Genomic DNA, 12,527 nt, shown 5'->3' on the forward strand with positions numbered 1-12,527 from the left:
CATTGAATACTTTCTGATATTTACATTATCAACATTTCAATATAGATTAAAATACGTTGGCCTTTTTTCGATATATATATTGGATTCTGGTTGAAATGTTATGATCCATTTCTTGCTGCCTTGGCTAGGCGTGTTGTGTGCGCCGACAACTGATGTTCCTGGAAAGTTGGGATGATCACTGTCATCTCACTAACAGATCATTAATGCCATGCAGCTGTAGATGCGCGTTGCCTGAAACAAGAAAATCGTAAACACACCCGATTTCAATATATTATTTAGGTACTTTTGGGCAACGTTATTTTCTTTCGGCAGAAACTGGGTCCTGCCCATGGGCTGTACCACACACTGTGGAACGAAGGCACACAGTTAGTGAATTGGAACACATACAAGTATACACATACGCACACACGTGCACACACACACACACACACACACACACACACACCACACACACACACACACCACACACACACAAACACACACACACACACACATACACACACACACACACACACAGGCATACATGCATGTCTATATTTGGATCTGGATCTGTATTCGGGTCGACCCTCAGGTGCAAGGCTGTGCATGGCGTAGGAGGGCAATGAAGTCATGGTCATGGTATATCATGAAGTGTGCAATGGACTGGAAGCAAATAGACAGATACACTCAAGAGTCTCCGCTACCAGTACAGATAATATCTGCTATACACATGGTCATGTTGCACTTCAGAATACAGTAACCCTCATGAATACCAACCGTGTGTACCGTGTGTACAACAACAACTCGTGAATAACGACCTCAGGTACTGAGGTATAACAACAACTCGTGAATAACGACATCAGGTACTGAAGTATAACAACAGCTCGTGAATAACGACCTCAGGTACTGAGGTATAACAACAACTCGTGAATAACGACCTCAGGTACTGAGGTATAACAACAACTCGTGAATAACGACATCAGGTACTGAGGTATAACAACAACTCGTGAATAACGACCTCAGGTACTGAGGTATAACAACAACTCGTGAATAACGACCTCAGGTACTGAGGTATACGTGACAACAACTCGTGAATAACGACCTCAGGTACTGAGGTATAACAACAACTCGTGAATAACGACATCAGGTACTGAGGTATAACAACAACTCGTGAATAACGACCTCAGGTACTGAAGTATAACAACAACTCGTGAATAACGACCTCAGGTACTGAGGTATAACAACAACTCGTGAATAACGACCTCAGGTACTGAGGTATAACAACAACTCGTGAATAACGACCTCAGGTACTGAGGTATAACAACAACTCGTGAATAACGACCTCAGGTACTGAGGTATACGTGACAACAACTCGTGAATAACGACCTCAGGTACTGAGGTATAACAACAACTCGTGAATAACGACATCAGGTACTGAGGTATAACAACAACTCGTGAATAACGACATCAGGTACTGAGGTATAACAACAACTCGTGAATAACGACATCAGGTACTGAGGTATAACAACAACTCGTGAATAACGACCTCAGGTACTGAGGTATAACAACAACTCGCAACCAACAACCCAATCTACAGACCCGGTGTAATTGTAGTGATCATTGGACTGTATACGTTTAAACCTCGCGAATAACGACAACTCGCGAATAACAATGCTAGCTTTTCTCATGAATGATCGAGGGTTCTTTCTCGCAAGGTTGACCGTACACCAAGAGTGGAAATGACTTACATGTATTGCGGTGAGCGGTTGCGATACCGGAAACTGGAAGAACAACAAGAACAGAAATTACAACCATTCAACTTGCCCTAGAAAAAGTCGTACAAGTCGAGAACAGAAACATCATCCTACTCTATAGTCAGATCTATGTAAAGTGTATTGGTTGCTGAAGAAAGCACCATTCACACTGCCCATCATAAGTGCCACCGCTTGTAGCCTCCTGCAACCCTTCAAGGTGTGCACAACAAAGCACAACTACACCCCAGACTCCACTCCAACACTCAGTACTATGCCAATTACCTAGAAATTCAGTCTAGACACTTCTTTAGGCTCTTACTTGATATCGGACGGCACGAGATGCTGGCTGTACGTTTTCTGATCAACTCCCGTCCCGCCGCGTAGGTTAAGCTACAGCAGACAAGGATAATTATCAACATCGAGCATCTCTTGCATTGTGTATAGCATGATACATTGACAAAGTACACGGTCACGGGCACTTAAAAGCATGTTTGCCCACTGATTTGGTGATCAATGGCTGCTGTGGAATACCGACTGGTGTCATTCGCAATGACATCATACGTACAGGTCACATGATTCTTCTGCACATCGTTCTCATTGCCTGTGAGCAAGTGTCAGTTCATCACACTCTAGTATTCTCCGAGGGTTAACGACAGCCGAATTGCGACTGTGTGTTCCTGCCTGGTCATGGCAAACACTTTGCCGACCATTGGAAATGACGTATTGGTGGTTATAATGGCATGCCAATGATCCATTAATGACCGCTGAATAGATTCTAAGGTGTAACTTGAAGTGGGGGATAAGAGCCACAATGGAACCTACCTTCCAACTTTGTGTTTGCGATGGATGAAGATGACGGGTAGTGAAGCCAAAAACTCCAACATTGCCTGAATACAGAAAAGCAATAGGTAGGTATTGAGCAGGTAGTGCAGTACACAAGATTACAATACCTATCGGTGTAGGTGCAGGATAGTCACCACGGTGTTCGTCCAACCGATCGTCAACCAGTCCCGGAATGCACAGTTCTAGTAACTTCTACCCACGGTGCACATGGGTTACATCACGTACATGCTTGGCATTTGAGCACAGGCATGCCAACCGACGGCACTTCAATCAACCAATAAGTTATCGGCTTGGCCGATGCTGGCTACTTCCCTGTACATTGTGCAATGTGAAGTGTACATGTGCATCAATATTGGAAACTCCAGTTAATAATGGCAGTTATTATAGGATAAAACAGCAATAGTTGCAGTCCAGGCTAAGCCTCAAAACCACATTATACATACGACAAGAGTACAGCACTGACAAGAGCATATACGAATCGTAAATACAGGTGGAAGGCATTCCAGCTGTGCACACGCGCGGGGTTTTCGATAACAAACCCAATCCACTTACGGACTGGTGTTGGAGTTCGGTCTGCAGCCTCATCTCGCCGTGTACTAAGCGATTGCATGAGACTGGTCCATGGTATAGGCCGTGTGGGAGCACTGAAGAGGTCAACACAGTCACAAAGACCGACTCGCATTGCCTACATCACTTTAACATTGGCATCAGTCACAGCAGAGTATAGGACCTACTGGCATTGTTGCAGAGTAGGAGCATACAGGCAAGGAATCAACAAGGAGGCAGCTGCGTGGACGTTCGTGGCGCTGAATACGGAATCAAGTTCTCACTATAGGCATATACCACAGGACATCGTTATGTGTATATTGCGTCCATGCCTTATCTACCTATAGCACAATACCTTGCACTAAGAACTCGCAAGCGGTCCTCCAGAGGCCGACTTGCCTCCGTTATTCTCTGAATATAAATTAAAGACAGAAAAAGCATCAGCGGCATCACATGTGAAATTACAATTATTGTCTTATCTCTCAAACAACACTTGAAAAGAATCCGTATGTTCCATACCAATATGTGTTACAGGACGGGGCAATAGCACGGATAAGACTGGCAAATATACTTTAACCGTGCTCCTTATAAGCGTGTCAGCAAAGGTGCACAATACAACTACTAGCAGCCAAGGCCCGGTTTACCTTTGATGGAAAGCTTGTAGCTGGCTGGAAGAACGTTGTACGGCAGTCATTGAAGGAACCTAGTGAGAGTTGACGAACAAAACAGCAACACAATACGTTCATACAAACACATGTCAACATCAGAACAACCTCGCTGACACTACAGAATACGATCATCGTTCAAGTTCTAGTCTTCCTCAAGATTGGCAATCACACGCCGGTGTAACTTGCCATGCCAGTTGTAAACGGTGTACGGCTTTCCAGCACAATAGGGAACATCATGAATGAGACTGATCGATACAGTCGTGTATGCGAGATCAGCTCTGGAGCTGCATGTGTACATGCCGACCATTTCCAAATCAAGCAGATGCAATGCAACGATCAAGCAGATCAGGCAAATGCATTGGCATGCTCCTGCATAACCTTGTACAATGTCATGTACATCTGCAGCACTGGCAAATGAAAGACGCCCGGGCCTGAATAAGGCCCTGAGGAACACCGACATGTGCAATAGACCTTATGCCGGTTAGTACTAGTTGTACAGATTCAAGAAATCCTGTTGAATCCCGTAGACCCGGTTGGGTGTTTATTGTGTGCTATGCATGCGCATTTGACCTCTTAGCCTCATAATTTATTGGCAAGCAATCGCTTTTCCAGCTTCTTCACTTTGGTTAGAACTAATGACTAGCTAGATCTTTGTCAGAAAAAGAATTTCGTATGAAATTCCTTCAGGGCCCATTTTTTAGTGGAAGTAGCAGAAAACACAATAGGGTCCTGCACATTCAACACCCACTGTGACCGGGTCTACGGGATTTCGTGGATCTGTACACCTTGTACTAACCGGCATAAGCCTTATCAATACTACTACGCTGCTTTATTCATGGAGTCGGATTTCACTTGCCAACACTGTGGGCTAGTAGTGAAGGGTTGAAATATTACTACTCGGACTGTCTGTAGGTCTGCAACACAAGTCACAATGCCAATTGCCTAGTATGGGTGTTCTTGTTCTGTTCTCACGTCTGGTCAAGGCTGATGTTGCTCGGGAATGTTCGTAAGTAAGCCGATGCCCTGTATCATCCATGTCCATACGTCTGAGACTGGGCAACGCAGGGTTATAGATCTGACTTTTCACACCGGCCAGCTTCACCGTGTCGCCGGTTTGACGAAGCTGCGCTGACTTCGTCCGACGCCGTGCCGACTGAGCACGATGCTCGAACGGCTGGCCGCACACCACCACGCTCATACTGCCGACTTGTTCATCATCCTCATCCTCGTCCACGCCGTCATAGTCAGGCTCACGGCCAGCCAAGTAAGAACTGTCCCTCGGACTCTCCTCGTATTGTTCGCTTTGGTCGCCCTCGTAATCGACGCTGTCGGACATTCTCCTCCCTCCAAACTTACTCATTATTGCTTGAATTTCAGAAGATTTGCTTCAAACCGGGATGTGGACAACTACAGCTTCTCTATCTACAGCACTATATCGCAATGGACTAGAGTAAGCACAAGACGAGAGCAACGAATGGGAGGGCGTAGCATAACCTCTGTCCGGATCAAATTATTGATTTTTGGCATGGACCAAAGATGCTCCCGGTCGTTATCTAGGTATCTTGTTTACAATCACGCGATCAGCTGGCTCTAGCTCTGCACAACGCAGTGCACATGTGTGACATGCATGTACATTGTACATCATGACACTCGATTGCATGCTGTCTATCTACAAAATTCTTAGATCCATCCGCGGCGTTCTGCGGTGGATCTAACTCAAACACACATCGACAGCCTCGAACATGCCCTCAAATGCTCAAACAGAACGATCTGCAAGTGCAACAATCTTCAGAGCTATGACAAGTATGAGGTGCTCTTTCAAGTCTTTGTTTGTTGCGACGTTGATTGCTGGTTTCTGACATGTCACATGACAATCGACATGGCAACAGCGAATCCTAGCGCGACTTGCCGTGCTTTGAATCAGCCACTGAAGACCTGTGAGCGCTTGCAGGTCTCCGATTTTCCAATCGGAGCACGCCCAGGCGTGCTCCGATTGAATCGGAGCACGCCTAGGCGTGCTCCGATTCAGCCAATGCATGTCAGAAATGGTATCAAAGCATTCGTACTCGGACTCAAGTGCTAGAATCGGAGCCCTCCGCGCTAGCGCGCGTCGGGCTCCGATTCCGCACTTTCGTCCTCGTACTCATGCTCGATTCCATACATCATGATCATCCGCTTGTATTGGCGGTGTTTCGCACTTTGAAGTAACTACTTGAAGTCATGACTTTGTTTGTGACTCTGACTCAGTTAAATTAGTCACTGACATGACGTAGACGTACATGTACGCCCATACTGGCCGTAGCCCACCATGTCTGCTACTTCACTCTACGGTCTACCTGTCTCTAGTCTAGTCGTACTCGCCCTTGGCCTTGTGCTAGAAAATTACTGCGAATGTGAACTGGTGCTGGGCGCAAACTACACCCACACGATCGGATTTCATTGAGCAGCACCAGCAGTACCAGGCAGGACCATGACCAGATGACTCCATGAGGACGGCAGCTCGCAGGAGGCTTTCAAGACTGCCTGACCTGCTGACTGAGCAGCACAGAGCCATAGACCTTTCGATCGACCATGCTAGAATCCCCACGGCACAAACATGACAGTATTCATTATTGTGGGTTGAACACCCAGGCCAGGGCCATGCCTCGAGGACACGGGTATACTGAGAAGCATGATGTAGCCTTGGTGACCATGGTGATACGCACATGCCCGGTACGCGCGGTGACCGGTGATCATGGTGATAGCTCTCCTGGTCGTCGTATGTAGACATGCATGGCCCATCACCATGATCACTGCCACGCACATCAGAGGATCGATTGCGGACAGGCAGATACATGTATACTCAGTACTCAGGTACTTGACATCGCGCGTAGCCTTGGCCCTTTGACTAGAAACACGGCATCACTATTAAGTATTATTGTTTGCCGTGGATCTTTCAAAATACTGATCGACAAATACGTACAATCATGTACATGAGTCATGATTGTACATGTACCTGGCAGAGAACACTAGCTGTCATACTGCAGTACTGAGTCTGTTACCAGTGGTTACTGGCTGTGAGTGTGACTGTCAGTGTCACGTCAGCGGGCGGACTCCGACTACGAACTCGTACTGCAGTACTGGGCATTGGCCGGACCTGCATGGAGTAGATCTACCTGACTCCCGCCGACGCACAGCGACAGCATTTCCACCCCTTACATAGTACATTGTCATTGGTAAGTGATCGATGTCAAAAGCCAGCTTACATAAAAAGCATGTAGGCTTCCTGTGTTGCCATGGCACGTTGCCAGGGTGGCCTGACAATACCAGTACAGATAAACTTTGTTTTGAGCACATGCACATTTTGTTGGTTGACAGCAAGACATAGTGCCATTACTGGCATTAGTGGTCCTCCGCCTTGTAACAATTACATGCTGTCTACATCATTGTACATGTAGATCTACGTGTACTAGTACGTACACAATGCTGCAGACAGCAAGCTATTTCGGCCATAAAGGCCTCATCAGTACAGCTATGAGAGTAAACCGAGCTATCGGTAGATCTACCAGCCATGGTGCGAAGCCGAAGGAGGTACCACAGATAGCTCGTCGCTCTAGCGCCAGGCCCAGAGTGCTCTAACTACGAAAAGCAGCGGGCAATGCGTAATCGCAGTAGCACTAGAGCAGCCTACCGAGAGACAGCTTTTTTTTCTCGTGTCTCGCCTGCTGGAGGAGGAGTCGTCTCTTGGCCACTCTCTGACTCAGCTCCGCATGGTCAAGGCGACGGTTCGTGCCGAGAAGCGGAGCGGGGCCAAGTCAATGTCTGACGCCCTTCGCTCGGATCACCGGGAGCTGGCCCCTGTTCTCGACTTGGCCTCAGAAGAGGGTGCATCCAGCTGGCTGACTTGCCGCCCCCTCAGCCGCCATGGTTTCACCCTCACCAAGGAAGACTTCCGGGATGGCCTGTGCCTCCGGTACGGCTGGACACCTCCTCGGCTCCTTTAAAAGCCTCTGCGTGTGCAGTAAGCCGCTGAATGTGCTGAATGTGAGTAACACCCTCGCTCATAACGTGACGGTGGAACCCCACCTCCAGCCCGTCACCGGAGAGGCCTTCCGCCATCGCACAGCTGTCGACATGTCACGGAGGAGCAGGCTCGGCTGGACGTTGCGGCTAGTGGTGTGTGGGGTGGCCGATTCGAGTGCATCTTTATTGATGTACGGGTGTTCAACCCTTTTGCGTCTTCGAATCGTGCCACCTCCCTCGCTGCTAGCTACAGACGCCATGAACAGGAAAAGCGCCGGAAGTACGAAGAGCGAGTACGCGAAGTCGAGCATGCCTCCTTAGTGCCCATTGTGCTTTCTCCCTTTAGTGGCTATGGCAAGCATGCCAATGCGCTTTTCTCGCGGATCGCCTCTCTCCTGGCTGAGAAGAGCAAGGAGCCATACGCGCAGATTATCTCCTTGCTGCGCTGCCGCCTTGGGTTTGCCCTGGTTCGTTGTGGTGCCATGTGCCTGCGTGGCTCAAGGAGCATGTTTGCTCCTGCCGTGCCTAAGTCCCCTGCAGTGCTAGTGGTGGCTGAGGCACGCATCCAGTGAACCTGCAGTGATCCTGCTGAGTCTGTATAATCATTACTATAATCCGATGATTCGTTTTATGTAATTCTGTTGATGCTTCACAAAACGAAACGTGTTATTTTGCTAGTACAAAAGGCTCAAGGATTTCATTCCAAAAAACAAACAAAAAACCCGAGAGACTGCTCAAAAAGACGAATGTCGAGGAGCGTAATACCCAATGCTGTAGCCAGCATCAGTAGATGACCGTACCGGTACATGAGGAGGCGCCTCGAGGCTCGCCGCCCGTGCCTGTAGTCATCACCCTGTGCGTCAGCCGTCAGGTTGGCATTGAACCCTACCTAGACTAGAGCCCCTCTTCTAGCTCTCTGGTGAAAGGCCCGTGCACTGGACAGCCATCACTGAAGACTCCGGCCTCCTGGATTTGGCCGATAGTTTATGGGGAAATAGACGAGTGCACCTACTTTGATATTCGCGTCTGCAATCCTTTTGCACCTTCAAAAACCAAGCAATCTTTTCCGGCAACATTCCGCAGACAAAAGCAGGAGAAGCTGCAGCAATATTAGAATTGTATATGTGAAGTGCAGGACGGCTCCTTCACCCCAGCTAGTGGTACTCGTCACCTTCTTCTGGAGTGGAGGCGTTGGCAAGGCAGATGGTATGGTGCGCTGTATACAACATCATTCTACATGCGATATGCATGCTTTACATGATATACACAACTCACCGGCAGGCGCATGCCGATGATGGGGCTAGCATGATGCATGAGAGACGGTGCTGGTGCAGTGGCGAGGTCTGTGATGCTCAGTCCAGCATCTTGGAATAGCAGACTTGGCAGGCGCACCAATTACATGAGGGGAAAGCATAAGCAGGGGGGGGGAGAGATTTAGAATAGACCGAATTTGAAATACAGCTGAGAATATTGGTTGATAAATATGGTGGTAAAGACACACCTGGCAATATGGCGGTAAACACACGCCTGCCCACACACGCTCTCTAAGCTGCAAAGTTCTAGCACAGAGCTCTCCTTCTCACCACCACCACCACCATCAGTTCGCGCCTGGCGCCTAGTCGATGCATGGTTGGCGGTATCCGACATAGCAGGCTGGTACATCAAGTAGCGCATGGCACATAGAAGATGACACAGCAACGACATAGCTCGATTGCGACGTACGTTTCGTCCCCGCCGGACTCATCAGGCAATCTTCTTCTTGGATGTCTTTATACGGAGCTTGACTCGGGAGAATGAAGTTGAAGACACCACTGCAGCTGTACTTATGGTTGATAAATATGGTGGTAAAGACACACCTAGCAATATGGCGGTAAACACACGCCTGCCCACACACACTCTCTAAGCTGCAAAGTTCTAGCACAGAGCTCTCCTTCTCACCACCACCACCACCATCAGTTCGCGCCTGGCGCCTAGTCGATGCATGGTTGGCGGTATCCGACATAGCAGGCTGGTACATCAAGTAGCGCATGGCACATAGAAGATGACACAGCAACGACATAGCTCGATTGCGACGTACGTTTCGTCCCCGCCGGACTCATCAGGCAATCTTCTTCTTGGATGTCTTCATACACTACTTGATGTACCAGCCTGCTATGTCGGATACCGCCAACCATGCATCGACTAGGCGCCAGGCGCGAACTGATGGTGGTGGTGGTGGTGAGAAGGAGAGCTCTGTGCTAGAACTTTGCAGCTTAGAGAGCGTGTGTGGGCAGGCGTGTGTTTACCGCCATATTGCCAGGTGTGTCTTTACCACCATATTTATCAACGATAAGTATAGCTGCAGTGGTGTCTTCAACTTCATTCTCCCGAGTCAAGCTCCGTATGAAGACATCCAAGAAGAAGATTGCCTGATGAGTCCGGCGGGGACGAAACGTACGTCGCAATCGAGCTATGTCGTTGCTGTGTCATCTTCTATGTGCCATGCGCTACTTGATGTACCAGCCTGCTACTGTATAAGCAGAAATATTCGTCTGGAATTTAATTTCGTCTTTTTCGTCCAAGGAGCTTTTGGACTAAATTAAATGTAGGACGAATATCGATTTGTCCAGCGTTTCTATACACTCTTATGACCCATGGACGAAATTTTCAACCGGACGAACTCCTTTTCTTTGGAGTTGGACGAAATTATTGACCGACGAAATTTTCTGCCTCTACAGTATGTCGGATACCGCCAACCATGCATCGACTAGGCGCCAGGCGCGAACTGATGGTGGTGGTGGTGGTGAGAAGGAGAGCTCTGTGCTAGAACTTTGCAGCTTAGAGAGCGTGTGTGGGCAGGCGTGTGTTTACCGCCATATTGCCAGGTGCGTCTTTACCACCATATTTATCAACGATAAGTATAGCTGCAGTGGTGTCTTCAACTTCAGCTGAGACTATTGTGACAAGAATACATCTATACATCTACAGTAAAACCTGTAAGTAAAGACCACCGTGACTAGCGACCAGCCTGGTACTACCGACCACTTGGCCAGGCACGGACGGTCTCACATTCAAAATGCACTGTGACTAGCGACTACCTGCTGAACGCGACCAGCGACCGCCTTTTCTTGTCCCAAAGACGACTTTTGACCCGTAACTAGCGACCGCGATGTAGGAAATCAGATGTTGCTCGAAGCTCCTTCTTGAAATTTTGCTGATTTTCCCAAGGTCCTGAAAGGCATCTTTCGATACTACAGCTGAACAAATAAACGCAGGTCATTTTGACTGAGCAGTCGGTGTTCATTGCACTGCACCTGTCAAAGTTTCAAGCCCTGTGAAGAATAAACATGATAGGAAACGTCATGGAGAGCGCATCGGACGCGCTCTCTGATCGATGTCACTACTCGGAGGAGAAACGAAGACTGAACGGCACTGTCAGCCCAGTCATACAGACGAATCGACGATGGCATCAAGGAATCCATAAACCATGCAGCACCACAAGGTCCTGATGCTGACGGATCGCGTTCAAGCAATCGAGAAGTCTGCACAACAAGGACAGTCGGTACGATTGATTGCATGAACAAATTTGAAGCCCAGCGGAAAACGAAACTTACACAGGGAGCGTTTGACTCCTGGCTTCAGAAGTAGCAGCTGAATTTGATGTCTGCAAAAATTAAACTCTTCTCTCTCTCTCCCCCCCCCCCCCCCCCTCTCTCTCTCTGTGACTCTCTCCATCTCTTCGTCTTGCTCTCCAAGTGTTGTTTGACCTAAAATAAGAATGGTATTGCGCAAGTTCTGGGGAATTGTATTGGCTGCATTTTGACATAGGTACATATCATATAATGGGATCCATATATGGTCACGCAGTGCAAACCTCTAACTAAAGACCACCTGGTACTAAAGACCGCTTTTGCTGGAACCAAGGGGTGGTCGGTAGTCACAGGTTTTACTGTACATGTACTAGTAAACAGAATTGGAGAGAAGGAAAGTGTCGAATGAAGGGTACCATAAGGGTGCAAATGGAATATAACTACACTGTACTCAGAACAGGCCAGAATTTGGCTGGGGATAGAAGAAGCACAGGAACCGGAATCAATGAGTATAGTGTAATACAGAGAGAGAAGGTGACAAATCGAAACATGTGTGACGTGCTTTGATCCTTGATCCTTGAAGGGTGGTGGCGAATCGAAACATGTACATGTATGACATGCTTTGTGGCGTTCCTACAGATACGGAAAACTCCGCCTCTACTGCTCTAGCCGAGTCTCATGCGAACCGTGAATTTTTTTGACATGTCGAACGGTGGTGGAGCAAGACTAGTTCTGTTCCTGCTGAATATCTGATAATTACAATTTTGAGTTTTGTGGTGAGTTGTCTGATGATTTTCTTGATATATGTACAATCATGTACATGTATATTCATAATACATGACATACATTGTAATTAATTTTATGTCCACTTACTTACTTACTTGGCAATACTTGCCCTTTGCAAAGCAAATAAGGCCTCCTGCATGTAACATGCTGTCAACCAACAACATGACTGTATCGGCGCGGTATGTACCAGGGAGTAGTACTCCCTGGTATGTACCACTCATTGCTTATCATACTGATCTCCAGACTCACTTGTATCAACTATTCATATTTCCCTGTGCTACCAGGTAAGTGCCTACGGTACTTGTGAGTCCATGAATCAGAATAGGGTGGCTACCAACAGCACAAATAAATATAATTGCTTCATTTGAAGTAGTACTAGT

General features: G+C 47.7%; 2 protein-coding genes across 2 annotated transcripts in view; one reads left to right on the plus strand and one right to left on the minus strand.

Moving 5' to 3' along the window:
• The window catches only part of LOC135805556 (mucin-2-like), a 24,457-nt gene extending 24,346 nt beyond the window's left edge, over window positions 1–111 (plus strand). Inside the window, exon 18 of the mRNA XM_065319612.1 lies at window positions 1–111. This exon is cut by the window's left edge and continues 711 nt beyond it. The gene's annotated coding sequence lies outside the window, so the exon portion shown is untranslated.
• Window positions 1–5,376, minus strand: part of LOC135831036 (sperm microtubule inner protein 8-like) — a 5,610-nt gene extending 234 nt beyond the window's left edge. Inside the window, exons 1-8 of the mRNA XM_065343282.1 lie at window positions 4,763–5,376; window positions 3,767–3,825; window positions 3,478–3,533; window positions 3,129–3,220; window positions 2,556–2,620; window positions 2,053–2,123; window positions 1,728–1,760; window positions 1–231 (exon numbers count right to left, since the gene is read on the minus strand). The exon at window positions 1–231 is cut by the window's left edge and continues 234 nt beyond it. Coding sequence (XP_065199354.1) covers window positions 201–231; window positions 1,728–1,760; window positions 2,053–2,123; window positions 2,556–2,620; window positions 3,129–3,220; window positions 3,478–3,533; window positions 3,767–3,825; window positions 4,763–5,150 — 795 coding nt within the window. The 5' untranslated portion in view covers window positions 5,151–5,376 and the 3' untranslated portion in view covers window positions 1–200. The remainder of the gene's footprint in view (window positions 232–1,727; window positions 1,761–2,052; window positions 2,124–2,555; window positions 2,621–3,128; window positions 3,221–3,477; window positions 3,534–3,766; window positions 3,826–4,762) is intronic.
• Window positions 5,377–12,527: the final 7,151 nt, after the last annotated feature.

This window comes from Sycon ciliatum, chromosome 1 (assembly GCF_964019385.1).
Source record: "Sycon ciliatum chromosome 1, ocSycCili1.1, whole genome shotgun sequence".
In the NCBI taxonomy this organism is placed as follows: domain Eukaryota; kingdom Metazoa; phylum Porifera; class Calcarea; order Leucosolenida; family Sycettidae; genus Sycon; species Sycon ciliatum.